The 27,995-nt window shown below is 54.9% G+C and overlaps 1 protein-coding gene across 2 annotated transcripts; it reads left to right on the forward strand.

Annotated features, from left to right (window-relative positions):
• The first annotated feature begins 3,142 nt into the window (after positions 1-3,142).
• Positions 3,143-27,771, forward strand: L3MBTL2 (L3MBTL histone methyl-lysine binding protein 2). Of its 2 annotated transcripts, none has more exons than XM_036761140.1 (17): positions 3,143-3,288; positions 5,302-5,569; positions 7,164-7,297; positions 9,586-9,709; positions 10,891-10,970; positions 13,716-13,833; positions 14,199-14,333; positions 14,463-14,551; positions 19,528-19,759; positions 19,981-20,057; positions 20,336-20,440; positions 20,968-21,115; positions 21,508-21,590; positions 22,099-22,387; positions 23,517-23,582; positions 24,836-24,925; positions 25,357-27,771. In XM_036761140.1, the coding sequence occupies exons 1-16, from the start codon at positions 3,271-3,273 to the stop codon at positions 24,886-24,888; spliced, it is 2,019 nt and encodes a 672-aa protein (XP_036617035.1). In that variant the 5' UTR covers positions 3,143-3,270; the 3' UTR covers positions 24,889-24,925; positions 25,357-27,771. The 2 variants fall into 2 exon arrangements, with proteins under 2 accessions (XP_036617035.1, XP_036617036.1); XM_036761141.1 differs by having other exon boundaries at positions 3,174-3,288; positions 22,099-22,333.
• Positions 27,772-27,995: the final 224 nt, after the last annotated feature.

A 27,995-nucleotide genomic window follows, 5' to 3' on the forward strand; every position in this document is an offset into this window, starting at 1 on the left:
TCTTTTGAGTCTCTGGGAGTTGAAATGAAAAAAATATTTATTATGTCAAATACTGAGACTACAAAGAGAAAATTGAGACGGTTCGTGTTCCTAAACATCTTCGATCCTAATTGGGGGTAGAAAGCAAGGGATGGGAGGGTTCTGCCGCAGGGTGGAAGGCGAGTCTCGTTAGGGTGCTACAGCACCTAATGAGATGGTAAGGTCTAGTGGTCTTCTTCATAACTGGAGGAAGATGGTCCGACCTTTAAGGACCAAATTCTATGATCCTATACTGTAGCCCCACCTACATTTCTAGTCTTTTCTCACACTTTTCCACTTATTTTTTCTATTTTCTAGCTAATCTGCACTACGGGATATACTGGGAATATATCTTCCCCTGTGCTTTCCTGCCTCTAGGCCTTTGGTCAAGCTAATTTTTGTGCCTAGATCGCCCTTCTTCTCCTCGTTCCATTTTTTAATTCCTTTTGAATTCATCTAACTCAAATACGCAGACCCGTAAAGTAACTTGGCATAGTGGATAGGGTACTGCATTTGGAGTCAGGAAGTCCTGGGTTCAAATTCCACCTTTGACACTTACTAGATGTGTAATCTTGGGCAAGTGATTTAATCACTCTGGGCTCCACTTTCCTTACCTGTGTGTGGGACAAACCACAGGCTCAAAATAAAAAAACAGAGGTGTCTCAGTTTTTCAAAGGTAGAAACAAAACAGAAGCTTTATTTGATCAAGTCTCGCAAGAATTGGGCATCTCCCACTACCAGGGCAGAGATGGTAGTGCAGAGAGGCAAGGGGGAGAAGGCAAGCAAGGGGATATATAACCTTGTACAAACAATTCTAAGAAATTCCACCCCTAGAGGCTGGACCCCTGTCCCTATTTGCTGGGACAGGTGGCCTCACAATCTATCCCAGAATAAGTTTACCCAATACTAGCATAGAAACTACAGAATTACCTTATAGGGAAATTTCAATGTTAAGATGACAGCATGGGAGTAGGCTAGGGGAAGGGGAGAGGGGGAGACCACCTGATTTCCCCGAAATCATATGATTTACAGGAAAACGAAACTTAGGCCTGGTGAGGTCTACATCCTAACTAAATTTGTACTATTTGAGTATTACCTTGCCTGATTTATTCATGGGAAGCTTTCACAATCTTGTATCCCACACACCTGTAAAAAGAGGATGTTGGATTGTATGGTTTCTATTGTCCCTCCCAGCTTTAAATCTATGATCTTATGATTTACCCTTTTGGCACCCAGGATGAGGCAGGCAGCATAGGACTTGCCTGGGTTGCTTCTGGGTCTAGCCAAGAGGAGCTTACTTGAAGAGCAAACAGATCATTTAATAGCTTTCAGTTTTCAAGTCAGGTCAACAAGCATATATTAAGTGCCACTATGTACCAGACATGGTGCTAAACGCTAGGTATACAAAGAAAGGCAAAAGGCAGTCCCTGTCCTCAGGGACCTCACAGTCTGTGGGGGAAGACCACATGCAAACAACTATGAGCAAACAAGCTACAGATGGGATAAACTGAAGATAATCAACAGAGGGAAGGCACTAGAGGTAAGGGGGATGTGGAGAGACTTCTTGTGAAAGATGGAATTTTAGCTGAAACTTGAAAGAAGCCAAGGAAGCCAGGTGGCAGAGATGAGGAGGTAGAGCATTCCAGGCACAGGGGAACAGCCAAAGAAAATACCCAGAGTCTGGAAATGCAAGTTCACGTGCAAGGAACTGCCAGGATGCCCAGTGTCATTGGATCAACCAGCGTGTGTGAGGGGAAAGACTGGAAGGATAGGAGGGGGCTAGGTTAAGAAGGGCTTTGAATGCCACAAAGAAGATTTTGTATTTGAGCCTGGAGGCACTAGAAAGCCAGTGGAATTTATTGAGTAGGGGGTGACATGGTCAGATCTGGGCTATAGGAAAATCACTTTAGTGGTTGAATTAAGAATGGGTTGGAGTGGGGAGAGACTTGAGGCAGACAGACCCATCAGTAGTTATTGCAATAGTCTAGACATAAGATGATGAGCATCTGCATGAGGGTGGTAGCAGGGTTGGAAGAGAGAAAGGGACATAATTCTGCAGAGGTGAAATCAACAAGAGATGCTGCAGAGGTGAAATCAACAAGAGATGCTGCAGAGGTGAAATCAACAAGAGATGCTGTAGAGATGAAATCGAGAGCCCCAGTTGCAACAGCTCAGATGTGGAGGGATGAGAAAGTCCAGGATGATTGTGATGTTGGGAGTCAGAGGGATGGAAGGATGGAAGGATGGTGATCTACTCGGCAGTGATAAGGAAGTTAGGTAGCTTATGAGAGGAAACCAGGCTTAGTGGGCAGGGTGCAGTCCTGGGAGTCAGAAAGAGCTGTCTCTAATCTATGCAGCATCCAAATGGGAGGGTGCAAAGAACACTGACCTTGGAATCAGACAACTTGGTTGCAGTTTAGTAGCTGCATGATCTTAGACAAGTTTCTTCCTCATCCTTTGCGTCAGTTTCCTCCTCTGTAAAATGGGGGTGGTGTTGGACTAGATGGTGTCTAAGGTCCCTTTTATCTATATGTAATCTATAATCTATAATTCTATGAATTGATCTTGAGTCAGAGCACATGGCTTTAAATCTTGGCTCTGATTTTACTAATAGGTGACCTTGGCTAAGTCCTTTTCCCTCCCTGGGTCTCAGTTTCTCCTTCTGTAAAATGAGAAAGCTAGACTAGATGGCCTCGGAGATCCCTTCTAGGATCCTATCACCTTCTTGGGCCTCAGCTTCTTTTTCTGCATAATGAGGGGCTGGTGTACACTGGCTTCTGAGATCTCTTTCAGCTCTGTCTCTAGAATCTTATCACTTTCCTGGGCCTCCATTTGCACTCCTGTATAATGCGGGGGCTGGCCTAGGCAGATTTTGAGATCAGCTCTTTGGGCCTCAGTTTCCCCCTCTGCATAATGAGGGGGCTGGCCTACAAGGCCTCCCAGACCTCTTTCAGCCACAGCCCTAATACTGAGGGCTTTAACAGCCCATCTCCTTTCTGCTCCCGCCCCCTTCCCTTTTCACTCCCAGGACTACACTCCCCACAAGGCTTAGCGGCCCCGTGCGAGCACGTGCCAGGATGTGGGCGGCCCTTCCTGCTGTTCTCTGAGGCGATTGGCCAGGCGCCGCGGGACGGCGACCAATGGGCTTCGTGCAGGCGGAAGGCGCGGCGGCCATGGCGGCGGCGGCGGGCTCGCGGTGAGGTTTTAGGACTTCGGGCGTCGGGCGTCGGGCTTCGCGGCCTAGGCGGCCTCATGGAGCGGGGCTTCGAGGTGAGCGTGCTGTGATCTGGGGCCAGGCCCAGAGAGCCCCAAGCACCCCTTCGGGCCGGGCCAGGCCGAGGGCTCCTTCATGGGTTGGGGGGGAGACGGGGGAGGGGAAGCTTTGTCCTTTTCAAGGGTGGATAAACTGAGGCACACGCAGGCGCAAAAGATGGACACCAAACACGTGCGTGCCCACGCCACAGGAGCACCCGCGACACGGAGCTGCACGTGACCTCTCTAACCTCCTCCTTTTACAGATGGGGAACCTGAGGCCCAGAGAGGCGAAGGGACCTGCCCCGGGTCCCCGGGGCCCTCGAGGGAGGCTGATGTGGCCAGGCCTGGGGGCCCTGGCTTTTCGGAGCTCCCAGGGGAGGACACTCCCCCGCCCCCATCCGTGGTCTTCCCCGTGGTCGGGCCCCGGACCTCGTGGGCGTCAGCCCCCCCCAAATGCTTAGCAGAGCAAGTTTGGGGACCCCGGCTTTAGGCAGAGGCCGAGGACTCAGCCTGAGTGACTTACCCGAGGTCACAGAGCTTGGGCTGCTGACAGTGCCTGGCATCCAGCAAGTGCTTAATTAATGCTGCTTGACTTCCTGACCGAGAGGCCAGCCCCTCTCCCCACCAGGGCTGCATCTTGTCACTGCTTTCACGTACTGGTAGACAGAATCTTCATCGACTCCCATCGATCAGGGTGTTGGGCCGGGTTCGTATCTGTCCAGCGGCCTGTAAATGCTGCTTCGAAAAGCAACAGGACAAGGACCTGTTTTTATTTATTGTGCATATATTATGTGATTGGTCATACACGTGGAGGGAAGGAAGGCGTGGAGGAAGCCCCGACAACCAACCCATCAGAGTTTATTAAGCGCCTCCTCAGTGCTAGAGACTGAAGTCAGCCTGAGCCCTCTGAGGAGCACCCTGTCCCCAGGTGTGAGCAGCATCTTGTGTCCCTCCCCAGCCCGAGGCTCTGGGACTCACACCCTTCCCACCCCTTCTGTAGCGGGGAGTCTCTGCGATTCTTCCGAAGAACTGGGGCGACTGGGGGTTTCTTGGTAGTCCTGCTTCCCAGGGAGCTTTCCAGGTCCCAGGCTTATATCCAGGCACCAGGGGCACCCTTGTCTCATTCACCCCTTCCTGCCTTAAAAAATGTGTTTGCCCGAGTCACAGTCCAGCAGCGCCCTTGTTGGGTGGTGTAGAAGTGGTGACGATTTTGAGCTTTTTTTAATATGGTTACTGATCTGCTGTCTCTTGGGGAACGGATCTTCGTCCTTTTCCCTCCTCTCCCATCGCCGTGCCACAACCATGGAAAGGTCCAGCTTGTCACCCCTCCCCTCCCCCCCCCCACATTGGTTTCTGAGTAAGCTCAGGTTTAGACAGTGCACGTGCAGCCACACACGAGCGTGCACACGCCTGTTCCTAATCCTTTGGTCCATCACTTAGCACAGCTCCTGGTAGGCAGTAGGAACTTAATAAATGCTGGGGTAGGGCAGAGGGAGTATTCTTGGCCCTGTATCATTGGCCCTGTTATCAGTGCTTTTGTCGTCATCCCATCACCATCATTTCTGGAAATGTCCCCTTTTTCCCCATCTCCATGTGCGCCCTCCCTCGTCAGAAAGAAAAATCACTTTTTCCAGTGGTTGTATCGGGCAGCGTTCTTGGTACCTTTGAGAGGGTCATTGGTGGCCTAACCAGAGCCAGTGTAGTGGCTGACATCTCTGGGGCAGACCTGGGGATGTGTCAGGTCTATAGCCTTCTCATTCACCTTAGGATCATCTCTAACCGCCGAGCTGCCCCCCCCTCCCCCCACTTCCTTCCACACACAACCCCCCCCCCCCCCCCCCCCCCCCCCCCGCCCCGCTTCCTTCCACACGCAGACAAGTATTCACTAAGCACCTACTCTGTGCCAGGAGCTGTGTGGCAGGCCTGTGGGATTCAAAGAGAGACAAGACAGTCCCTCCGTCAGGGAGCTCATAGTCTTAATGGGAGGAACAGTAGGCTCCTGTCCTCAGTTTGTTACTCTCCCACCAGGAGACACCATCCTCGGAGAGGATGGAGGACGAAGAAGAGGAAGATGAGGAGGAGGAGGAGGAAGAGGAGTTGGACCTCTTTGGGGGCTACGACAGCTTCCAGGGCTACAACAGCAGCCTGGGCAGTGAGAGCAGCTCTTACCTGGAGGAGTCCAGTGACAACGAGAACGAGCTGCATGACCGTGAGGCTGGGGAGCTCCCTGCATCTCCCGCGCTGATGCCCAGCCCCACCACCCCTCGCTCCCAGGATGGCAGTGGCTCTGAGCCAGGTGCGTTCTAGAGCTCCCCCGGCCTGCCGTGTGCCTGTGCCCTCGAGCTCCCGTCCCAGTGGTCCCTGCTACCAGACCCCTGTGACAGGGAGCCTCAGAGTGGAAAGTGAACCTGAGGGGCGGCAGAGGAGGCTAGGCTCGGGTGAGGCCCACAGTTCTGTTCTCAGCTGAATGGGTATTTCTCTGATTATTAGTGATTTGGGGCTTTTTTAGCATGGTTATTGATCTGTCTAGTCCAGAAGCCTCCGGCTCCAGTTGAACAGCCTTTTGTTTCTGTGTGTGGATGAGGCCTTGTGCCCTGGGTGAGAGTCAGTGTAAAGAGCCCTGGGCCTGGGTTCAGATCGGAGCTCCACCACTTCGCACGCTGCTGAGGCGTCCAGTGCAGACGCTGCTGGATTCGGTGTTGAAGGGCCTGGCTTTCTATCCTGGGTGCTTGTGTGACCTTGGGCAGCAGGTCCCCTCTCCCTCAGCCTCAGCGTCTTTATCTGTAAAGTGAGGGTGGTTGGACCCATGGTCACCAAGGTCTCTCAGGTCCAAGTCTGTTGGACCTTGGCTGACGTGGACCCTAGAGGTCATTTTACAAATGAGGACATTGTGCCCCAGGCAGGCCAAGGCTCCCAAGGCCACACGGCGCATTCCCACGCTAGGCTCCCCTTTAGGGACGTTCTAACGCAGCTCTTCACTCAGAGCTCCAGTGATGTGCTGTCTCACTGATCTGGGAGTTCCATGATTGCAGCCAGTTCTTCTCTGCCTTATCCTCCCAAAGGTTACACACAAGGTTGATCCCCAGTCCTGGAGGCCTTCCTTGTCAGCTGGCCCTACTCACTATCTGTGTACAGGCCCCTGTGGTTCTCCCTTCCTGCCCTGACCTCCAATCAAACCATCCCTCATGACAAAGCTGATCTGAGGGCATTTCTGCTGCTGCATTCTGTCACGACGCCCCCCCCCCCCCCCCGCCCCCGCCTGCTGAGCAGAGGGAGGCATGGGTCGGCATCTCTTCTTTGGGGCCCTTGCTGGTGTGGCCCTCCCAGATGAGGACACTGAGGCTGAGGCTGCCCTTCTGAGGAGGTCCTTGAGGATGCAGGGATGGGGAGATGTGCATTGCTTCACCTGCGATGCCATGGTGGTCAGCTTCTCTGTCTCCCAACCCTCCCCTGGATCTTCCTTTTTTTTTTTTTTTGAGGGTGGGAAAGCAAAGCAGTTGGGGTTGAGTGACTTGCCCAAGGTCACACAGCTAGTAAGTGTGCCAAGTGTCTGAGGTCAGATTTGAACTGAGGTCCTCCTGACTCCAGGGCTGGTGCTGTACTCACTGCGCCACCTAGCTGCCCCTCCCCTGGATCTTCCTTACATTCAGTGGCATCTTAGTGCTTCCAGGGGCTCCTGGGGAACAACCTAAGTCTCACGGGGCCTTCCGGCTGAAGGATCATGGCAGGTCTTTGGCATTCTTCCCCAGGTCAGATTCTGACTGTCCCATGGTGGGGGCTTGAGCTGGCTTAATCAGCTGGTTCAGAAAAACTTCCATTCTTTAGCTCCTGGTGATGGGAGTTGCCTGGGTCACATTCCCTGTTTTCTCCCCGCCTCTCCTCTCCCCCAGCTGTCTGTGAGATGTGTGGCATCGTTGGCACACGGGAGGCCTTCTTCTCCAAGACAAAGCGGTTCTGCAGCGTCTCCTGCTCTAGGAGCTACTCCTCCAACTCCAAGAAAGCCAGTATCTTGGCGAGGTTGCAGGTGAGGCTGAGATGGCCTGCACAGGTTCGGGTGGTTGGGGGATTGTCTGGCAGTACGGAGGGGAAGGGTCCGGCCAGGGAGCTCAGCTGCTCCGGCTGATGGTGGGCCCTGGACAGCTGCTGAGCAAAGCCCAGAGATCCCTGTCTCTGGGGGTGCAGCGAGAGAAATGAGGCAGGGCTCGCCTCCGGGAGCTTATGTTGCATCACTGGAGAGCGTGCTGTGCACTTGAGGGGCTGAGGCCCTGAGAGTTTAAAGGAGTTTCTCAAGTTAGTGACCTCGGTGGTCTACCAGGCCTGGCGCTGGCCTGCCTGCCATCCAGTTCTCTGGGTGCTTCGGCCAGCTCACTCACCATGGTAGGTGGTCATAGAGGTCATTTAGTCCAACCCCCCATTTTCCAGATGCGGAAGCTGAGGCCAAGAGGTCACAGTGTCACTGGAAAGCAGGGATTAGAACCCAGCTCTCCTGATACCCCATCTGCTGCCCTTTTCAGTACCTCCGGCCACTGACTTGGTTTGTCTGGTTTCATTTCACCCATTTGTGAAGTGGGGGCTCGGCTCTCTGGCTTCTTCGTACATGCGGCCTGCCTTTGGAGTCTAGGCCAGTCCTCTCTTACGGCTCCAGACTTGCCCATTAGCCAGGAGCTGCCCTGGGTGCTGTTGGGACATGTAGCTCCCTGCCCACAGCAGTGGGGGAAACAGGACTGCCGGACATGTTGGAAGAGGGAGGTGAGCGATGAGACCGGGTCAGGCATTTATTAAGCACCTGCTATGTGCCAGGCGTCTTGCAAATAGGATTCTCACAGCCACCCTGAGAGGTGAATGCTGGCATTATTCTTGTGTTACAGTTGAGTAAATTGAGGCAGGTAGCTATTAAAGTGACAAGCCCGGGGTACACAGCTCGGTAAGCGTCTGAGGCGAGATTAGAGATCCAGACCAGAGAGCTCAGTCATCTTGAGGTCCCCTTGACTCCGGCCTCTCAGCTAGTGAGACATGGTAGTACAAAACAGCAAGTTGTGTGTGACCTTCTCAGAGAGGTCAGTGGGGGCAGGGAGGGCTTCCTTCCCCACCACGACCCCCTCCCTCTGTGAGAGAGGCAGGGGAGGGGTGTTGTCATTTTACAAGTAAGGAAAATCAAGGCCTATAACAGGTAAGGAGCTCACCAGGGTCATTTAGGTGGTGAGGGGTGAAGCTGGGTAATGCAGGGCTTCTGATTCTCGGAGTGAATGAATTAATAGACTATTTATTAAGTGCTTATTATGTTCAAAAGGTCACACCAAGTGCTGGGGATACAGTGTAAGCCCAGGCCTGGGGGTGGGACCCACAGGATCTGAGTCTTTGGAGCACTACCAGCTCTCGGGGTGGAGGGGGGCATCTTAGAAGTCCAGCATCTTCTGGGGGCCATCTTAGAAGTCCAACATCTTTTTTTTTATTGAAATTTTTTTTCTTCACCTTTACAAAGAACTGTTGGCTTTGAAGGTATAGCAAGGTCAAACATTTCCCTCAGCCCCTCTGGAGCATAATCTGCCTTCCTCCAGCCTAGGTCTCTGGGAGGGCAGGGCAGGGGAGGGGAGGGGAATGGGTTCACAGTTTAATTCATCCATCCTAAGCCTGTCTGGCTAGCATCCCAAGACCAATCCCCAAGCTTCTTCCCCCTTCTCCCACCTGGAATCCTGACTCTCAGGGTCTTTGTGACTTTGAGCTTCTGGATCCGGATCTGTCTTCCCTGCACCTGGAACTGAGAAGGACACAGGGCAGAGGAGACAGACCACAAGGTCAATCCTGTTTCTGGTGGGTGGTGGTGTCCTCAGGCGTGTCCCCCCACTTCCCAGGATTAACTCTGAATGAATCCTTCAGGCCAGGATGCTCTCGTTTTACAGAGGCCCAAGGTCACCGAGGCAGGAATCAGTGGAGGTAGAATTTGAACCCAGGTCTCTGGGAGCTAAGTACAGGACGTTTTTGCTGCTGGGCCAAGACAGGCCTAGACAGGCAAGTGTTGAGACTCTGCCTCTTACTGTCCAGGGACCTTTTTGGGCCTTAATTGTTTCCTCTTTAAGTTGAGGGACTGGATTCTACCCTTTGAGGTCCTCAGCCCTAGGGCTCCCCCATCTCTGTTCTCCAGCTCCTTCAGGGCCCTTCTGCCCTTGCCCAGTTCTCCTTCCACAGCACCACCACCCCCAGTTGTATGTGAGCTCCCTAGGGGCAGGGATTCTCTCTGTGTGCCCCCAATGCCCAGATCAGTGCTTCCGGAACTGAGCACCAGGGTATCCTGTTTTCTGTGCCCTCCTCCAGGGGAAGCCGCCCACCAAGAAGGCCAAGGTCCTTCACAAGGCTGCCTGGTCTGCCAAGATTGGCGCCTTTCTCCACTCCCAGGGCACGGGGCAGCTCGCAGATGGGACCCCGACGGGGCAGGACGGTGAGGACGGGGTGTCTTCGAGGCTGGGCCAGGTGGGGAGGGGGCCGTCTGTTTGGGTGAGCCAAGGACTTTGGGATGTTGGCCTTGGGGCTGTGGAGGGTGTGGGGAGTGTGTCCAGATGGGGTGAGGATCGCTCAGTGTCATAGACTTGTGTCTGGTCCAGCCCTCACCCCCACAACTTGGCCATCTTGTGGGATATTTTTAATTTTGACATCACCTTTATTTCCAAATGGATCCTTTCCCTCTCTTCTGCCTTGAGCCATCCCTTGTAAGAAGGACTAGAAACAAGAAAGACAAGAAAGTTCAGACCCCCCCCCCCCCAGCATGGCAGCTGGGCATTCCCTCCTTCCTTCCTGTAACCCCAAGGTTCCTTCAAGGCCCAGCTCAAGAACGTTCTCCAAGAAAATAAGTCATTTTTAAAAACCTGATTCTAAGAAGGCCCCCACCCCCCCAGGCCTTCACCTGACTGTCTGCCACTGGGGTCCTGGACACTCTGTGTCTTGGTGTACAGATGGCCCCAAACAAAGGAGAAGACTGGACCTCCCCCAGGAACCTGGTGGGGTAAGGGCCTCAGGGCAGGGACTGGGATGATTCTCCCGCCCTGGCCTGGGGTCCTTGAGCTAGCCAATGCTTAATTAGTGAATAAAGACATTTAGGCTTGGCCCAGTTCAGTCACTTGCCCAAGGTCACACCACCTAGGCTGAGGGTCTTTACCTTGTTTGGTTCTGTCTCCCTCCCCTCCCCCCAAGCCTGTCGATCCCTTCTCAGCTTCATGAATGAAATCAGATACATAGGATTACTAGGAAGTCTATTACTTTGTAATACATTATCAAAATATGTTTTAAAACAAGTTCACGGACCCCTGACCTAGGGGGCGTGGCATCCTTGGCTTCTGGCTCTGAATCTGTGGGAGTGGTTTCTGCAGGCTGGGGCTGGGGCTTCCCCCAGGCCAGTTCCCTGGATGTGGAGGGGTGGGGGCTGGCTAACTAGGCTCTGCCCACAGACCCTGGGCTTCCACCTTGCCTCTACTGCTGGCTGGGAGAAGTGCCTTCCTCATGGCTTCGGGTGGGCCAGGTATGAGATGTGTTAGGAGCTCGGGTGGGATCTGGGGCAGCAGTGACCCAGCCTAGCCAGAGCTCCTGCAGCCCCCCTCCTTTCTCTCTTCTCTCATACCCTCGCAGCTCTGGTCCTGGGCTTCGACTGGGGGAAATTCCTAAAGGAACACAATTACAAGGCGGCCCCTGTCAGCTGCTTCAAACATGTAAGAACCTGGGCCTGTGTCTGCTTGGGGGTGGGGAGGGGGCTTCAGGGCAGGCAGGGAGGAAGTTAGTTTCTCGCTGCCTGGGGAGCTTTGGACCTGGGTCTGCCAACCCCCCCTTCCCCCACCCCCAGCCTCTCCTGGGGTGGGGGTGGGGCAGGCCCCGGGTCTCCTTGGCCCTGATCCCTCCCTCTGTCTTGGTTTGGTTGTCTGCTGCTGTGACCTTGGGAGCCTCCTCTTTGGGGTCAGGGAATGTTTGAGTCTTTTTCTGTTTTTCTCTTCCTCTGTGGTTCCTGGCTGCTATAGTTGGCTACTTGGGCCAGCCCTGGGCGCCCGAACGAGGATCAAAGAGTCCCTGCCCTCCATGAGCTCTCATCTGATGGGGGAGATAACACGGAAACTGCTTGGTACAGACCAAGTTGGGACAGGCCAAATCCCAGTGCTGGGCCCTTCCTGTACCCAGGGGTGGTTCTAGCAGGGAGGTGACTGCACACAGTCAGTACTTAACAATTGCTTGCTCATTGATTCAGCCAGCATTAAGCACCTGCCCCACAGATTGTAGTCCCTTACATTTACCTGGGGTCAGGGTTTAGATTATTTTCTGCTCCTTGGGCCTTCACTACGCCCTGTGAGCTAAGGGTTGCCCTGGCTCCATTTAACAAATGGAAAAGACTTGGAGCCTTCTAGGAACATAGCTAGACATGACTGAGGCCCAGGGAGGCACACAGTGAGGAAACTGAGGCAGGATTGGAATTCAAGTCTTGCCTGTTGGCTCTGGCTCTCCCTTTTTCTTTCTCCCCACCCCCTCTCTCCCTTCTTTTCCTCCCTCTGCTTCTCTCGGCACCAGGCCATCAAACTGCCAATAGAAATGGGGTCATGGTCGAGGGGTTTTCAGAGAGACGGTCTTGTGTGTCCCTGATGTAGGACTGGTGGGAGTGAGGTTGACCTTGTTGAGGCCTGTGCTCTGGCATCTCCCCCATGCCTGCTGCCCTCCGCCCTGGCAGCGCCTGGACTCCTCCGAAAGCCTGAGGACACGATGTGCCATGGAGCTTCTCTCTGTGCTTATCTGCTCCTGGAAGGGACTGTTCTGTCCTCCCTCTTCCTGCCTTGTTCTTGTCCCAGGGAAGAAAGGAAGGGTTTCCCTGCACCCCCAGGGCTAGTAATTCTGGGTGCTTGTCTTCGCATGATTGAATGGGGCAAAGCTCCCTCCTTCTCCCCGATTCTCTGAATTATTTTGTTGCCCGCCTTAGTGCCACTGTATACCTGGGAGACTGAGGGAGTGTCTGCTAGGTCAGATAGTAAGCATTCATTAAGTGCTTTCTGTGTGCCAGGCACTGTGTTGAGTGATCATGGGAGTGAAGAGACAAATCTGGTGCCAGGGGAGTGAGTGAGGAAGGCTGGTGGTGCCTGTGGAGGAGGGAGGGGATGGGTGAGACGTGGAAAGGGGTGTGTGGGCAGGTGTGGGGTTTGTGTGTGAGACCACAGCGAGGCCACCCTGGCTGGAATGTGCTTGGGCTGAAGTGTCCCAGCACACAGCCACCTGGCCCAACTCATATCTGGAGGCTCAGGTTTTGAGCTCAAGGTGCTCTGGGTTCTGCTTTTGCTAAGAACAAATTGGAAAAATCAAGTTCTGCTTGAGCCCAGAGGGGAGAACTAGGAGTAGGAGGGTGGAGGTTACCCAGAGGCCCATTCCTGCTCAGGAGAAAAACTTTTTTTTTTAAGATTGAAAGTTAGAAAAGCCCTAAGTAACCCTGAGAACTAGGCCAGGCCTTGGGGCCTGAGGGATTCCCCCAGTCCCTACAGACTTGCTCAAGCTCCCAGGGATCATAAGTGGCAGAATCAGCATGTGAATCCAAGACCTCCCACTCCAAATCTGGGATTTGGGTGTGGCATGGGGCAGGTCACCATAGGCAGGGGTGGGGAATATGCAGCCTCAAGACTGCTTGTGGTCCTTTAGGTCTTCTAGTGCAGAGGAGGATTTGTTTTGTAAAACTTGGAATCAGTCAAAAGTCTGCACCCAAGGACCTAGAGGGCCACATTTGGCCTTGAGGTCCAGGTTCCCCAGTCCCGCTAGTGTGTGCTCTGAGTGTTCCCACCAATCAGAAACTTTTTTGGAGGCCTGATCATGGATTAATTGGCCACTTACTCTGCTTATTTCCAGTGATACGAAGAAAGGCCCAAAACCTCCCCTCAGGAGGAGAAACAAGCATTTTTTAAGCGCCCACTAGTGCCAGGCTCTGCGTTGCCCTCCCTCACACTCCTTGTCTGAGCTCTGAGGATGTCCCTCTTGGGACCCTGTAAAATGCAGGCGTTGCACTTCACGCCGTCTAAGGCCCCGGAGAGGTCTGAGCTGCTTAGGCCCAGCTCCAGGGCAGCTCTCTTCCTAGCCCACATTTTGAAAACCTTTTTCCTTCTAGAGGGCAGAAATCTGTCTCCCTTTGCCCTCCTCCAGTGGGGCCTACTTCTCCCCTTCTGGGACTGAGTAGAATTTCTTTTCCCTGAATGTGTTTGCCCATTGGCTGCAGAGCACCCTCCCCCAGCCTTGGGGAGCACACCCACTCACATATGTGGGGTCTTTGCCTCGGGAGGCCAGAAGAACTTTCAGATGTCTGGGTGTTTTCCTGAGTCAATCCATTTTTCCTCCAAGTGATTGCAGCCCTTTAATAGGGTCCAGGTCTGGGCTTGGGGATTGGAGTGTGGGGAGAGCAACCCAGGAGGCTTCCTGGACCCAGCTGCTCTTCCCCACAGGTTCCGCTGTTTGATCAGTGGGATGATGTGGTGAAGGGGATGAAGGTGGAGGTCCTGAACAGCGATGCCGTGCTCCCTAGCCGGGTCTACTGGATCGCCTCAGTCATCCAGACAGCAGGTGAGCCCCAGGGCTCTGGAAAAGACCAGCCCTAGCCTGCGAGTTCAGGTGCTGCCACTGACCAGCTGCCTGAGTAGCTCCAGGATCCTGGAGGCCAGTAGTGGAGCTGGCTCTGGGCGGGAGCTCCACCTTTCTTCTCTCTAAAATGGGGAGGTATTGCTCTTGGGGGACAGGATGGGATCGTCAGTGGGGTGGGGCTGGTGGCGGTAGGTGCCTAGTCAGGAGTTAGGATGAGAACTCGCTCCCTGGTGGAGGCTGGCCCAGGAGCCTTCAGCTCAGACCTAGGAGGCTTTAGGGTAGAGGCCAGGCAGAAGGGGGAGCCCAGGGTCGTCAAACGCCCCCCTCAGTCTCCTCTCTCCCTGCAGGCTACCGAGTGCTGCTTCGTTACGAAGGCTTTGAGACTGACTCCAGCCATGACTTCTGGTGTAACCTGGGCACTGTGGATGTGCACCCCATCGGGTGGTGTGCGATCAATAGCAAAATCTTGGTGCCCCCTCAGAGTGAGTGTGGGCAAATCTGCATGCGTGTTGGGTGGGGGGACCAGCTGAGTCCCTTGGTCCGGGGCTCTGGGGCACGGTTTGTGGTCAGGAGGAGGATTCTAAGGCTTCTCTGTACCTCTGTCTCCACAGCCATTCACGCCAAGTACACAGACTGGAGGAGTTACCTCATGAAGCGGCTGGTGGGAGCCAGGACCCTCCCGGTGGATTTCCACATTAAGGTCAGGTCTTTGGCATCCCGTCCTTGGTATCCCCTTCTCTGCACACGTGCCGCCACCAAGTCCCGGCCCCTCCTTCCTGCATCCTGATACTTTCTTTTAATTCGCTCCTTCCAGTGTAAATTAATCACCAAGCTTTTACTAAGAGCCTGCTGTATGTCAGGGGTGTGGTGTTGGGTGCTGGGGTTGGAATGCCCCAGCCATCTTCTATAGACCTGGCCTCTCAATTTAAACTGGAGAGAACCGGAGGCCCAGAGGGTTGGCCAAGGTCACGTTGCCACGGGAGGGGTGAGGACTTGAGGTGTGTGAGTCTGGCTTGATCCTCAGCTCTTGTTCTGTGGATGGCAGGAGGGATGGGGCAGGGGCTCTCTAAGAACCTCCTGCATGCTGGACATTGGGCTTAGATGAGGGGGAGATGCCAGGTTCAGATGTGGCCCCAGTCTCCTGCTTGGGGACCTGGGCGACACTGACCCAGATAACCAGAGTGGACGTTGGAGAGCTGCAGGACTGCGTGTGGGCTCAGGTCTTCGGGGACTCGGGGCATCAGGAAGGAGGCAGAGGCATTGAGTTGGGCTTGAAGGGATGGTAGGAATTCAGCAGGTGAGAATGCCTTTGGACAAAGATGTGGAGGTGGGAAAGAGAAGGCTTTAATCCTGGAACAGAAAGAAGGAAATCTGACACAAGGCCTTAAAGGTTGGAAGGGAAGGTGGTGAGGAAGGGCAGCACCAGCAGTCGTTAAGTGCTACCTGTGAACAACCGGCCTAAGGGATTATAGGTGCTAGGCAGCCACAGAAGGTTTTTTGAGGAGGGTGGTGACAGTTATCCACAGTCTAGAAATCTCTGCTGTCATAGAGCCACAACTATCTTTAGTAAGACAAGTTAAACACCTAGAAGAGCCTAAGTATTTAATTTGGAGGGATAGATGTGAGATGCTGGGGCCATTCAGGGCGAGAGAGAGGCTTTGTGGACAAGGTGGAACTTGGTAGCCTACTCCAGCTCACCCCTGGCTTCTGTGGGCTGTCCCAGCATGCCATCCCCTGTCCCCCTCCCAGCTCAGACTTTAGGAATATTGACCAGAATTTCGAGATCCTGGGCACTAACTAATCAGTCCGCTCTTGAGAGGCCAAAGGGCCTTCCTTGTTTGTGGCCACAGTATGGAGCACAGCGTTTCGGGGGCTTCTCATGTGTATTTTAAGGAAGCTGTCTGGGAGGCACTGAGCTGCAGAATAGGCCTCAGGGACCAATGGAAGCCTTGGTTCCCGTACCCGGAAGTGTCTCAGGCCGGCCTCTGCCAGGGCCTCTCCCTGCTCCTGCCTGCTCCCAGCCTGCCCTGCTCCCTCTGCTGGCCCAACTGGGGATGTGGCTGGGAGTATTCTTTCTGTCTTGAATGAGGACAGATGGCTCTCTCTCTCTCTCTCTCTCTCTCTCTCTCTCTCCCTCCCCCCCCTCCCCCTGTCCCCTTCTCTCTCTCCTCCCCCCTCTGTCTCCTCCCCCTTCTCTTTGTCTCCTCCCCCCTCTCTTTCTCTCCTCTCTCTCTCTCCCTCTCTCCATCTCCCTCTCTCTCTCTCTCTCTCTCTCTCTCTCTCTCTCTCTCTCTCTCTCTCTCTCTCTCTCTCTCTCTCTCTCTCTCTCTCTCGGGCTGTGTTTGCAGATCTCAGGTGACTTCAGCCTTTAGGTACCTGCTCTCTGCGGGGCACTGTGCCTGATGGGCACTGGCCAAATTAGAAGACACTTCTGTGATCTTAGTGAAGAAGCTGGCCTCCTATCAGGGATGATAGCTGTAACCACACAGACTTTTTTTGGTGGTGGAGGCACCAGCACAGAGGGTGGGAATCAGGGAAGGCTTCCTGTGGGAGGTGGGCACCCTTGGGAAGCCATCTGACTTCTCCTGCCTCAGTTTCTCATCTGTAATTGGCCTCGAGGCAGTCAAAGCCTCCTTCCCCGCTCTGCGATTACCCTGCCTCCACCTCCGCCCAGGCTGTGAGTGCCTGGTCCCAGAGGGGCCTCTGAGCCCTCCCAGACTGGCATCAAAGGGCCCTTGGGGTCTCTGCTGAGGGGAGAGGTGCCCTGTGAAGGCTAAAGCTGTTCTGACCCATGTTTGGCCTTCTACAGATCCTTGCTTTGCCTGTAGCCCTTCCATGTTACATGAAGGGAACCTGAGGCTCTGCAGTACAGGGGCCCGACCAAGGGCAGGGCTTTGAGTTCTTGAGGCTGTCTGTGAACGACTTGCCTGGAAAACCCAGAAACGCTGGACTAAACAACAGGAAAACTTCCTAAGCTGTTCGTAAATTAGGGAGTTTTAGGGCCTGAAATAAAACAGTTCCCTGCTTCTGCTTATAAGAACAAACCCTTTGCTTCCTCTGTGGGGCCTATTAGTTAAGAAAACAGTAAGCCTTGGCCCCCAGTGGCCTCTGTGGAGTCCTCTGAAACTGACCCCATGCCCCACCTCATGGGGCCCCTCGAGGGCCCTGCCTGCCTCCGGTATGTGTGCCCAGGCTGCCTCACCTCATGGGGTGAGCCTCCTGCCCCCTCCTGGGTCTGCCCCAGGCCTCGGTGAGCATTCTGTGAGAGTGTGGAGATGCTGAGAGGTGTGAGTGCCCATCAGTCAGCCCTGTGGATACCCTGAAGAGGAGGGGGCAGAGGGGACTTTGGGGCCTCGAAGCATGGGGCAGGAGGATCTGGGGGCAGGAGCTGGGGCCAAGGAATCAGCCTGGGCCTGGAGCAGGGGCCGGTGACCTTTAGCAAGCCCTTGGCCCCTCTGGGCCTCAGTTTCTCTCAGAAGGGTTAGTAACGTCTACTTTTCCTACATTAAGAGTGTTAATGTGAGGTTCAAATAAGTGAAAGTCTCTAAAGTAAAAACCACCTTGTGTTGTGTCCTGGATAAACTTGAAGGCCTGGGATGAGAAGGGCTGTGTCCTGCAGCTGGTGGGAGTTAGGAAGCCTGGTTCAGATCCCAGCCCTGCCTCTTAGGGCCTGGGACCTTGGCCCAGTAACCATCTGGGCCTCAGTGTCTCCACTCCAGGCTTGATCAGGGGTATGTCAGTCAGACATGAAGGGCCTACCATGTGCCAAGTGCTGGAAATCCAGAGAAAGGCAGAAATAGCCCCCGCCCCCAAGGAACTTACCTTTTAGTCAGGGGCAGGAGGGGCAGTGGGTGGAGTGTGGGACTGCAGGTTAGGAAGACCCGAATTCAAGTCCTGTCCCAGGTACTTTGTAGCTCTGACTCCAGGCAAGTCACGGAACCTGTCTGCCTTCGTTTTCTCATCTGTAGAGCAGGGATAATGGTCCCTCCCTCTCAGGGATGTCATGAGGATCAGTTGAGCTACAGAAATGCTAATTATCATTATTATTAAAATCTAGGTGCGCAGAATATTTGGAAGGGACCTTAGAGCAGGGGTTCTTGACCTTTTTTCCCTCATGGCCCCCTTTGGCAGCCCCACTAGGCTCTAGGGAAGCCTAAGACCCCTTCTCAAATACTAATAATAGCAAACATATGGCACCTACTGTGTGCCAGGTACTGTGCCAAGTGGTGGCTCATTGATCCTCACAACAGCCCAGGGAGGTGGGGCTGTTATTAACCCCATTTTACAGAGAAGGAAACAGCCTGACAGGTCTTAAGCGACTTGCCCAGGGTCACAGCTGCTAAGTATCTGAGGCCAGATTTTACCTTCGGTCTTCCTGCTCCAGGCTCAGTGCTCTACCCACTGGGCCATCTAACTGCCCCTTATTTTTATGTTTTTAACGCATAGAATAAAGTAGATAGGATGTCATGATAGGGAGACCCAAACCAAAGAGAACCAAGTCCCGGAACCCAGGTGTTCTAGAGGCCCAAGCCCCAGGAGGGGGTGGGGGGTGGGGATCGGGCATTGGGAACAGGGAGTACTAGTCGGAAAGGTTCTTGTGTGGGCATCCTAGACCTGGGACTGGCAGGACCTGCCTCACGTTACAGATGAAGGAGCTTAGCCCTGTGATGTGTGGGGGAGGGGCCGTCAGCCAGGCACAGGCTTGGTCCCAGTAATAAATGCTCTCTCCTCCTTTGTCCCAACATGGAGGGAGCCAGTCATGGAGTTTGTCTAGGAGATCTGGAGGGAAGAGATCAAAGGGGCGGCCAGCCTGACACTCCAGGAGGCCCCAGAGAGGACTTAAAGGAAGGAGAAGCAGGGCAAGATAGCTGCTCCCTGCAGCAGCCTGAGGGTCATCGAGGCACCCCTCCTTTTATGAGAAACTGAGGCCCAAAGGCAAAGGTTGCAGGGGCAGTGGCGAGAGTACCATGAATGAATGAATGAGCATTTGTTAGTCGTGCACTACGGGATGGGCACAGGGCTAGGTTTGGAGAGTCCTAGGAGAGACAGTCCCTTTTCCTAAAAGCCTATGGGGAGTCTCGGTGTTGGGAATGGGAGCCCCAAGAATGGCAGCATGTGCTGTCAGGCAGCAGCCAGAAGCAGTGCTGGGATCGAGGGCATGGAGGGCCTGGATCCAAGTCCAGGGCAGCTGGAGTAGGTGTGGCCTCAGGTCAGCTCGAGGTGCCCTTCCTGGCCGGTCTCTCTCTGGCCTGGGTGTGGGGGAAGCTCTAGGTTCCAGCTTGGCCTCTTCTTCCTCTGGGATGGGAAGCAGTGACTTTCCTCCCTTGAGTCTCGGCTTTCTAAAGTAGGGTCTGTGTCTGGACCCCAGGAGGTTCTGAAGGTGGGTGTCCTGGTTCTGAGTGCTCTCCAGCCCCTACCTCACGCACATCTAGAATGTGCGAGCCAAGAGGAGGCCATTGCCCAGCCTTGAAGGGCCATGAAAATGCTTCCCTCAAACTGAGTGACTTCTCCAAGGTCACACAGCCAGTTAGAGGGAGTAGGAGGGCCAGCCCCAATGCCTGTTGCCTGGGGCTCCCATCCAGACCCACCAGGATTGGCCTGGTTTGGCTCCCCCTGCCTCAGGGTCTCGGGCTGCCACGCCCCACACCCTAGCCCTCATGGCCTGGTTATTCACAGATGGCAGAAAGCATGAAGTACCCCTTCCGTCAGGGGATGCGAGTGGAGGTGGTAGACAAGACCTACGTGTCCAGGACACGCATGGCCGTGGTGGACACAGTGATCGGGGGGCGGCTGCGGCTGCTCTATGAGGATGGCGACGGTGATGATGATTTCTGGTGCCACATGTGGAGTCCTCTCATCCACCCTGTGGGCTGGTCCCGCCGCGTTGGCCACAGCATCAAAAAGCCAGGTGAGGGCAGAGCGGGAGGGAATGCCCCTGGAGGGCCCTGTCTGCCTCCAGTATGTGTGCCCAGGCTAGTCCATCTCATGGGGCCCCTGGAGGGTGCGGCCTGCCCCCAGTATGTGTGCCCAGGCTGGTCCATCTCACGGGGCCCCTGGAGGGCCCTACCTGCCCCTGGTGTGTCCCTGGCTGCCCCACCTCATTCCCTTCCATCTTTCTCCTTTGCACAGAGAGGCGAGGGGAGATGAGCAGCCACCCCACCTTTCGCAAGATCTACTGTGATGCCGTTTCCTACCTCTTCAAGAAGGTGAGCACCCAGGCTTTTGAGGACTCCATGGGGGGGGCGGTGCTTAGAGGTGGTCTCTCGCGTCCTTCCTGGCTCTGGATGGTGATCTCTCCCTTACCAGGGTCTCTTCCACACCCCAAGAGTCCCATCTTTTCTCAGGGCTGCCCCTTTTCCTTCTGCTCCCTCTAGCTTTTGGCTGCCCTGTTTTTTCCCCTGGGCCCAGGCTGGGGATAGCTGCTGCTGGCTGTTGGCCAACAGTGACCAGTGCTGTTGACTCCCTGTCCATATCTCTCCCAAAGGTGCGAGCTGTCTACACAGAAGGAGGCTGGTTTGAAGAAGGGATGAAGCTGGAGGCCATCGACCCACTGAACCTGGGCAATATCTGTGTGGCCACTGTCTGCAAGGTGAGCTGGGGCTAGCAGCCCCTCCATGGCTACACTTCTGAAGGGCTCCCAAGGTGTGGCCTCTGAGAGGGCAGGGCTGGGTGTGGAGGTGGGGGCTGGTAACTGGCATCTCCCGGAAGCCATCATGCCTCTGTAAAATGGGGGTGTTGGGCTGGAAGGTGCTGGCCTGCCCTCGGATGGTCCTATGGGCCTGACTTGGGGATTAAGCGTTGGTGTGTGTCTGGCCTGTTTTTCTCTGTTGGACTGTAAATTTCTGATGGCTCCTTCTTAGAGCCAGAGGTACCAGCTAGCTGAAATGTTGGTGGCCTTTCCCCACCGTGGTACCGGGCTTCCTAAGTTCTGTCTGTGACAATTGGAGCTTTAGCTCCTGGTCCAGGTGACATAAGAGGGTGGGCTTCACTTGCCTCCCTTAGGGATGGCCATGGGTGCCCGTGGGCTCTCTCTCGAGGCAGCTGCTTCTCTTGGGTTGGGGGCTGCCCCGTATGTGGGTCACTGTGCTGACAATAGCCTCCCCTCGCTCTGTGTAGGTTCTCCTGGACGGCTACCTGATGATCTGCATTGACGGCTCCACCTCTGTGGATGGCTCAGACTGGTTCTGTTACCATGCCTCATCACACGCCATCTTTCCAGCCACCTTTTGCCAGAAGAACTCCATTGACCTTACACCTCCAAAAGGTGAGGTTGGACGTGGAGGCCCATGCTGAGGCCCCAGGATCACCCTATCGGGAACGTAGGACCTGTCACCTCCATAGATAGAGGCGTGGATGGGGCGTGGGGGTGCAAGCTGCATCATGGGGGGGAATACCCACATTGATAGGATGGCTGATCCATCCGTTCTGTGCCCGCTGGGCCCAGGCAAAGCAAGTCTTGTCTTTCTTCCACATGAGAGCCGCACCCCCGGGGCCTGGAAAGCCCAAGGTGGCGGGTGCCCAGACTCTTCCCACTAGGCTGGACAACTGAGGCTTTTATCCTCATGCCTTCCTGACCCTGCTGCCTTGAGAGCCAACCCCAGTAGGCATGTTGGTGATGCTGACTCACATTGTTCTCTCCTCTGCCTTCCTCTCCAGGGTATGATGCAAAGACCTTTGACTGGACCTCGTACCTTGAAGAGACCAACTCAAAAGCTGCTCCTGCTCGACTCTTCAACATGGTGAAGAGACCCTGGGTTTGGGCAGGATTGGTACTCCTGGCAGAGACCATGGGCTGGGGGCCTAGGGCCCAGGGCCCACTTGCTTTGTGCCCAGATTTTAATCCAATGTTCTGGCTTGTAGCAGTTGTTGGGTTGTGTTCTTTGGCCCTCACAAGCCATCCTCCTAATGGGTCCATACTGGCAGCAGGTTTGGGATGGTGGCCAGCCCATGGCTGATTCTCCTTTATTATAAGGCCTCTGCCTCTCCTGAGGGTGAGGGTGAGCCTCCTCTCCCAGGAGCCCCAGCTATCCCAGTCCTCTCAAGGCAGCTCCCTTCCCCAGAGCGGTTAGGGAAGTATCTCCATTGGGATAGAGTATGGGATGGTCTATGGGATATGCCTCAACCAGGGCATCTTAGAATCAGATTCCCTTGTCCCTGGGATAATGGGGGAGGGCATGGCCTCAGATCCCCTGCACAGGCTTCCTGCCGTGGACCTCAGAACCAGCATGTCTTCCTCCCCACCTCCAGGACTGCCCCAACCACGGCTTCAAGGTGGGCATGAAGCTGGAGGCTGTGGACCTGATGGAGCCGCGACTCATCTGTGTGGCCACAGTGAAGAGGGTGGTCCAGCGGCTGCTCAGCATTCACTTTGATGGCTGGGACAGCGAGTATGACCAGTGGGTGGATTGTGAGTCACCTGACATCTATGCCGTGGGCTGGTGCGAGCTGATCGGCTACCAGCTCCAGCCCCCGGTGTCTGCAGGTCTGTCCCCTTGGCGCCGCCACACAGGCTTCTCTTCCAGGGTGGGCCGCGAGGGTGAGCTCTCCTTCCCCTCCCTCTGCCCCTCTGGGGGTCCAGGCTTTAGGTCAGGACAGGCAGGCCCGGGAAGCCCCTGCCCTGGGACCCCTCCTCTGCTGGGGCAGCCCCACCTTAGAGCCCTAGATAGGGGCCCAGAGCACCTGCCCAGCCTCAGGAGAGTCAGGACTTGAACCCAGATCTTCTTAGGCAGTAGGCTGCACTGCCTCTGTCATGCCCCAAACTGCCTAATGTGCATAGACTTGTTGGTCCAGAGTAGAGGGTACCTCAGGGAGCTTCCAGGCCAACCCCACCATTTTTACAGCTGAGGAAACAGTCTGGGGGAAGTGGGGTGACTCTACCGAGATCACACGTCCCTGGTGAGAGTCTGATGTGATTGACAGACATTTCTTCCTCGGAGCCTCCAAAATCTATGAGGTGTAGTTCCTAGGGGCTGTCAGCACGTTTTGCAGATGAGGAAGCAGAGGCCAGTCCATGTCTGAAGTGGTTAGGTGCTTCCTGGGGGCCGTGGGAGGAGCCGAGTCCTTGGGGTGAATCTGGCCCTTGACTCTTCTTGTCCCCCGTGGTACCCCCCCCCCGGACCTCCCAGAGGGCAGGGCCATTCACTTGGCAGCATGTCTGGCCAAGATGCTTCAGCCCGAGCCTCAGTTTCTTTGTTTGTAAAACGCAGTCATCATGCTTGAGCTGCTCACGTCTCAGGACTTTTGGAGAGTCGAGATGTGGGCGTCTGGGCTTAGGCGATCCGAATTCAGATCCTGGCTCCGCGTCTCCTTGGGGATGTGACTTCACTTTGCAAGTTGCTCTCCTGCTCTGGCCTCAGTTTCCTCATCTATAAAACAAGGTTAAACTGGGTCACCTCTGAGGTCTTAGGCCCTCCATCAGTGGGGGGAGGCATCGTCCTTTGTATGGTCCCCAGTGCAGGTCAGCGAGCATTAACTGAGCTCCCCTCAGTACTGAGGCAGGAGCCCCGAGATGTCCCCATCCCTGCCCTGAGCCTCCTCCTTGGTGACCCAGGCCATGGCAGGGGCCTCCCTCTCTGCCCATTAGCCAGCGTTTCCTGAGAGTCAGTGGGCTGGGGGTTTCTTGGAGCCCTCCCCCCAGTTCTTCCCTCCTCATCTTTTGGTGACAGAATCCACAACTCCCCAGCAGACCAAGGAAGTGATGAGGAAGAAGAAGAAGCCATTTGGTAAAAAGAGTAAGTGACATCTCTGAGGCAGCCGCTTCTCTGCTGGGCAGGTGTGAGCCGGCTAGGTGGGGTCAAGTGTGTGCCAAGGCCCCCCTCCCTCCTCGCCAGCCCTGGCCACATGGTGGCTCCCCCGAGGCTCTCCCTGTGGCTCCCTTGTGGCTCCCCCACGGCCCTCTGCAGCTTCCCCTCTTTGGCCTGGTTGTAGCCTCTGAGGCCGGGCAGACCAAGGTTAATCTGTCATCCTTACACTTTCACTTCCCTTCAGCCTCCATCTTCTTTTCCTCTCAGCTCCTTTAGCCGACCCTGGTAAGTGTGATGCCTCAGGGCCTTTCCCTCTGGTTGCTTTCTAGCTTATGAGTGTCCTTCCTCAAATGGAGGCCAGTGCTCCAGAGTCTGAGCAGGGCAGAGGGCCCCTGCCCCTCTCGTGTCCTCCTGGCCATGATGCTTCTCCCAAGGTCTCATCTCCTTTCCTGGCACCTTCTCTCCCTCTTGGTTCATTGAGCTTGGAGGCCACGGAAGTGTGCAGGTTCTGGGCCAAGGAGCTGCAGGGGTCTATCCAGGCCTTTCCCTTTTTGTCCCGGTACTCTGTCCGTGGATGGACTTGTCCTGTGGGTCAGGCATGTCTTCCTTGAGGTCAGGTGCAGATTGGGCTGGGCTAGCTGTGGAGTCGTTTAGGCAGCGCTAAGGCCTGCCCTTGAGACCCCCTTCCAAGGCGCCCCTCCTCTGGCTCAGCATCTGCCTTCCTGGACTGTGGTCAAGCCACATCGGTCTTCATTGTAGAGAAGTTTTTGCCACGGGCTTTGCTAAATCCCAGTTCACACTTTATCCTCCTAGCGTGGCCCACGGGTTCATGGTGGCTCTTTATACAGAGAATCAATAGCCATCCCTTGAGCCAGGAATTAAAGCGATGCCTGTAGACAAGTCCTTGTCTGGCAGATTTTAAATGAAAGTTCTGGAATAGTCAGGAAATCCTGCTGGCATATTCTTATGTCTGCCTTGAAGAGTGGGCACGGTCATCAGGGCTGCTGAGCTGAGGGTGAGGCAAGAGCAGGAGGAGCTGGGGAGGGAAGGTGAGGCAGGCCCAGGCCCGTGGAGGTGGGGGTACCAGAAGGGGAGGCAAGCAGAAGCTGCTTCAAGCTTCTGCCACGGGTGATGGTCCCTGCTCTTCCAGAAAATGAGTCTGTGGCCTCCCAGCCTGTGGGCTCAGTCAGAGGCCAACCAGACTGACCCCAGAACTCTGTCTGCTTTCACTGTAATTGAAGGAAAAAGGGTCACGACCAAGACACGCCCAGCAGCCAAGAAAACCCAGCACTGACCAAGCCCTAGGCTGACGAGAGGCTACAGAGATCTGAGTAAGAGCCTCAGTCCCAAGGAGTGGGGGAAGGGCACAGAAGGGAGGGTGTTCCCTGCGGGCCCAGCAGCCTTCTGCCCAATGGCCCAGACCCCAGACACATCCGGGCTCCCCGCACCCAACCTGAAAAGATGAGAGAGATTGGGGGGCAGGGATGGGTACCGTGGCCTGGGTATCAGGGCAAGCTGCTTGGCCTGGGTGTGTTGGTGGGGAGCACCAGAGAATGTTGGATTTGAACCCTGGATTTCAAAGGAAATGAATTCCAATGTTACCTTTGAGGCATACTACCTGGGCCTGGGGTTTCTTATCTGAGAAGTGAGGGGGTTGGCCTCTATGGCCTCTGAGGTCCCTTCTGCCTCCAGATCCTCTCATATTTCCCACGTTTTTACCCTCTCTAGGGCTGACTCCTAACCTTTCCTCTTCTCCTCACAGGCTAAGCCCCTCACCTTGGCTGGCCCATGGTGCAAGGAGTCAGGACCCCGTGTCCAGTTGTGAAGCTGATGGTCCTGTCACTCAGCCATGGGGTCCCAGGGCCTTCTCTGTGGCCTTGTCCTCTGGGAGTGAAGTCAGAAGGGGAGGGTGAGCAGACCCTAGCAGCCTCCATGCAGGAATCCTGAGGACACTCCACCTTCCCCACCTTCTTGACACCCTGTGTCAGCTTCCCTGGGAGGGTCTCCTGAAGCTCCAGGGCCTGGGCCCTTTAAGGGGATGCTCTGGAAGGAAGCCAGTGTGTCCCCAGCTTGAACCAGCCCCGACCTTGGATCAGAAAGGAGCAGGCCTTCAATCACTTCTTCCCCTCTGGACACATTTTTCCAGAAAGGAGAAAAAGCCTCTTTTTCCTTTAAAAAATCATGTTCATTGCCAGGATGTGAAGCCTGACCCTGCACTGGGGAGGAGAGCTGACCAGTCCCCAACTCCCTTTGGATCCTTCCCCTTCTTTCCTCCTTCCAGCCTGGCCGACCTTGGGCAGGAGTCTCTGACCCTTAGTTCCTAACTTCCCAGGAGGCCCTCGTCTGTCAGGCAGCCTAGGGCCTTCTGGCCTGATTTCAGTAAAGAGCAGGGTATGGGTGCCTTCCTGGGCCCCACACCTGGAAGGAGAAGGAGCAAGGTGGCATGTGAGGCATCTCCGGGTATGCTTAGTGGGATGATGGGCTGGTGGCTGTACCCAGCCGTCCTTGGTACTTTGGAAGGCTGCAGCAGGGAGGGGCAGGAACCCTCCACCCACCCAGCCGCCATGACAGCATGGGGATTGGTGGAACGACCTTCAGAGTCTAAGACCCAGGGCAGATGTGGAATAGTCTTCAAGCATTTGACAGGTGGTCCTGGGGAGATGGGATTGAGCCACTGTGGAGTGAGGCAGCCCCAGAGAATGGGTTTAAATGGCAGAGGTAGGTTGAGGCTCAGTGTCAGGAAGACCCCCAACAGTTAGAACCATCTCTAAATGGCCTTAGTAGAAAGTGAGTCCCTGTCATGGGCCGGTACCTTCCAGCAGAGCTAGGAACTGACCACTTGGCTTCACAAACAAGATTTCCTCTCCATGTTCAGGGTGAACTAGTCAGTGATTTGCCTTTCTTTTGCACTTTAAGGTTTATGAAGCACTTTCCCCAGAAACAGCCCTGTGAAGTAGGTGCCCAGGGAAGTGTAGGGACCTCGGTTCAGAGCCCTTCCAGTACAGCAGGGCACTTCTCCCCGACCTGCCCCAGCTGGTTGTGCCTGGGGAGGGGGTGCCGCTTAGCGGGATTGGTCATTCTGAGACATGCACCTTGGGCTGCAGGAGACCTCCGTCAGACACAGAAGTTACCTTGAGCTGCCAGACAGTCACATTCGTGTTGGGTAGGAAGATGAACAGCTGGCCCTTGGAGACCCCTCCAATGGCCAGGGCTCCTCCACGCTCGACATCAAACCCTTCAGGGCTCTAGAGGAGTATCGCTGAATGCCCATTCCTCCAAATGGCCAGTCCTACATGCAGTTGCTAGCAGGCCCCAGGCTCAGCCACAGAGGCTTTCTGGTGTGGCTCAGGCTCCCTCATTTCCAAAGGATATCACAAAGTGGCTGATAGCTGCAGTCATAGATGCCCAGGAATTCTAAATAGAACCTGCAAGGGCACCCCATTGAATGCAAAGAAGCCTCTTCAAGCCAGCGTTATGAAAAGGGACCATCTGCCGGCAGCCGCATTTTAGGGCAGAAACTCGCCTGGCTCCAGGTTGTACAAGGAGACAGGGGCCTCTGGGTTCAAATTCAGACCCTCTGATCTCAGCTGGAGGGCTTCTCCAAGGCTTCTGTGGTGGGGAGCACTCTCCCTGAGGCAACCACTTCCGTCTGGGGATACATCCAATGAAAAACTTGCTCCTTATGTTGAGCCCCAAAGTGCTTCTGGGTAATAGGCCTGTTAGTCCCAGCTCTCTTCCCTCCATATGACCAGTAAGAACCGGAGTCCTTCTTATGTATTAAAACACTTCACCAAGCCCCCAGCCATCCTGCTTTCTTCAGCCTCTCTCTATTACGAGAAGTGTCTGAATGTGATCAGACCAATGCAGAGTCCTCTGGATGTGAGACTGTGGGGATCTTTGTAGCACACCGTCTCCCTTTGTCAACTCAACTCATGGCCTTCCCCGTGAACTGCTGTTGAGCAGTTCAACACATAGGAACCTGAATTCAGGTCTTCACGTTGAACTCTATTCGCTTTTATCTTGGTGGCAGATTGGAATCTGGATCTTTTGGGATCCTGGCTGTCTGTCACCCAACATGGTAGCTATTCCTCTCAGGTTCATTTCAAAAGTTTAACATCTGTTAATTTTGAATGAATTGTAAAAATGATTAAAAGCAAAATAATTTTTAAGAATTGAATTATTACTGTCTGGTAACATTATTGGGAGAGGTAGGGGTGTCAGTCCCCAGTCCTGACCCTTGTGCCCCCCCATTAGCTGAATCTGGGGTTGGGAACCTGCCCCAGCCTCCAGTCCCGAACTACTGCCATGGTCCAGGGGACGTTTCCTGCTTCCTCTCCCCTCCACTATTTCAGATCTAATCGTTGTCAGTTACACCTAGATTCTGCCCCTCCCCCCAGATCT

This window comes from Trichosurus vulpecula, chromosome 5 (genome assembly GCF_011100635.1).
Source record: "Trichosurus vulpecula isolate mTriVul1 chromosome 5, mTriVul1.pri, whole genome shotgun sequence".
In the NCBI taxonomy this organism is placed as follows: Eukaryota; Metazoa; Chordata; class Mammalia; order Diprotodontia; family Phalangeridae; genus Trichosurus; species Trichosurus vulpecula.

Excerpts from the sequence above, each read along its gene's own strand:
- L3MBTL2 (XM_036761140.1), top strand. Across the intron at positions 7,298-9,585 it reads GTATCTTGGCGAGGTTGCAG|GGGAAGCCGCCCACCAAGAA; the intron begins GTGAGGCTGAGA and ends GCCCTCCTCCAG. Across the intron at positions 14,334-14,462 it reads AATCTTGGTGCCCCCTCAGA|CCATTCACGCCAAGTACACA; the intron begins GTGAGTGTGGGC and ends CTGTCTCCACAG.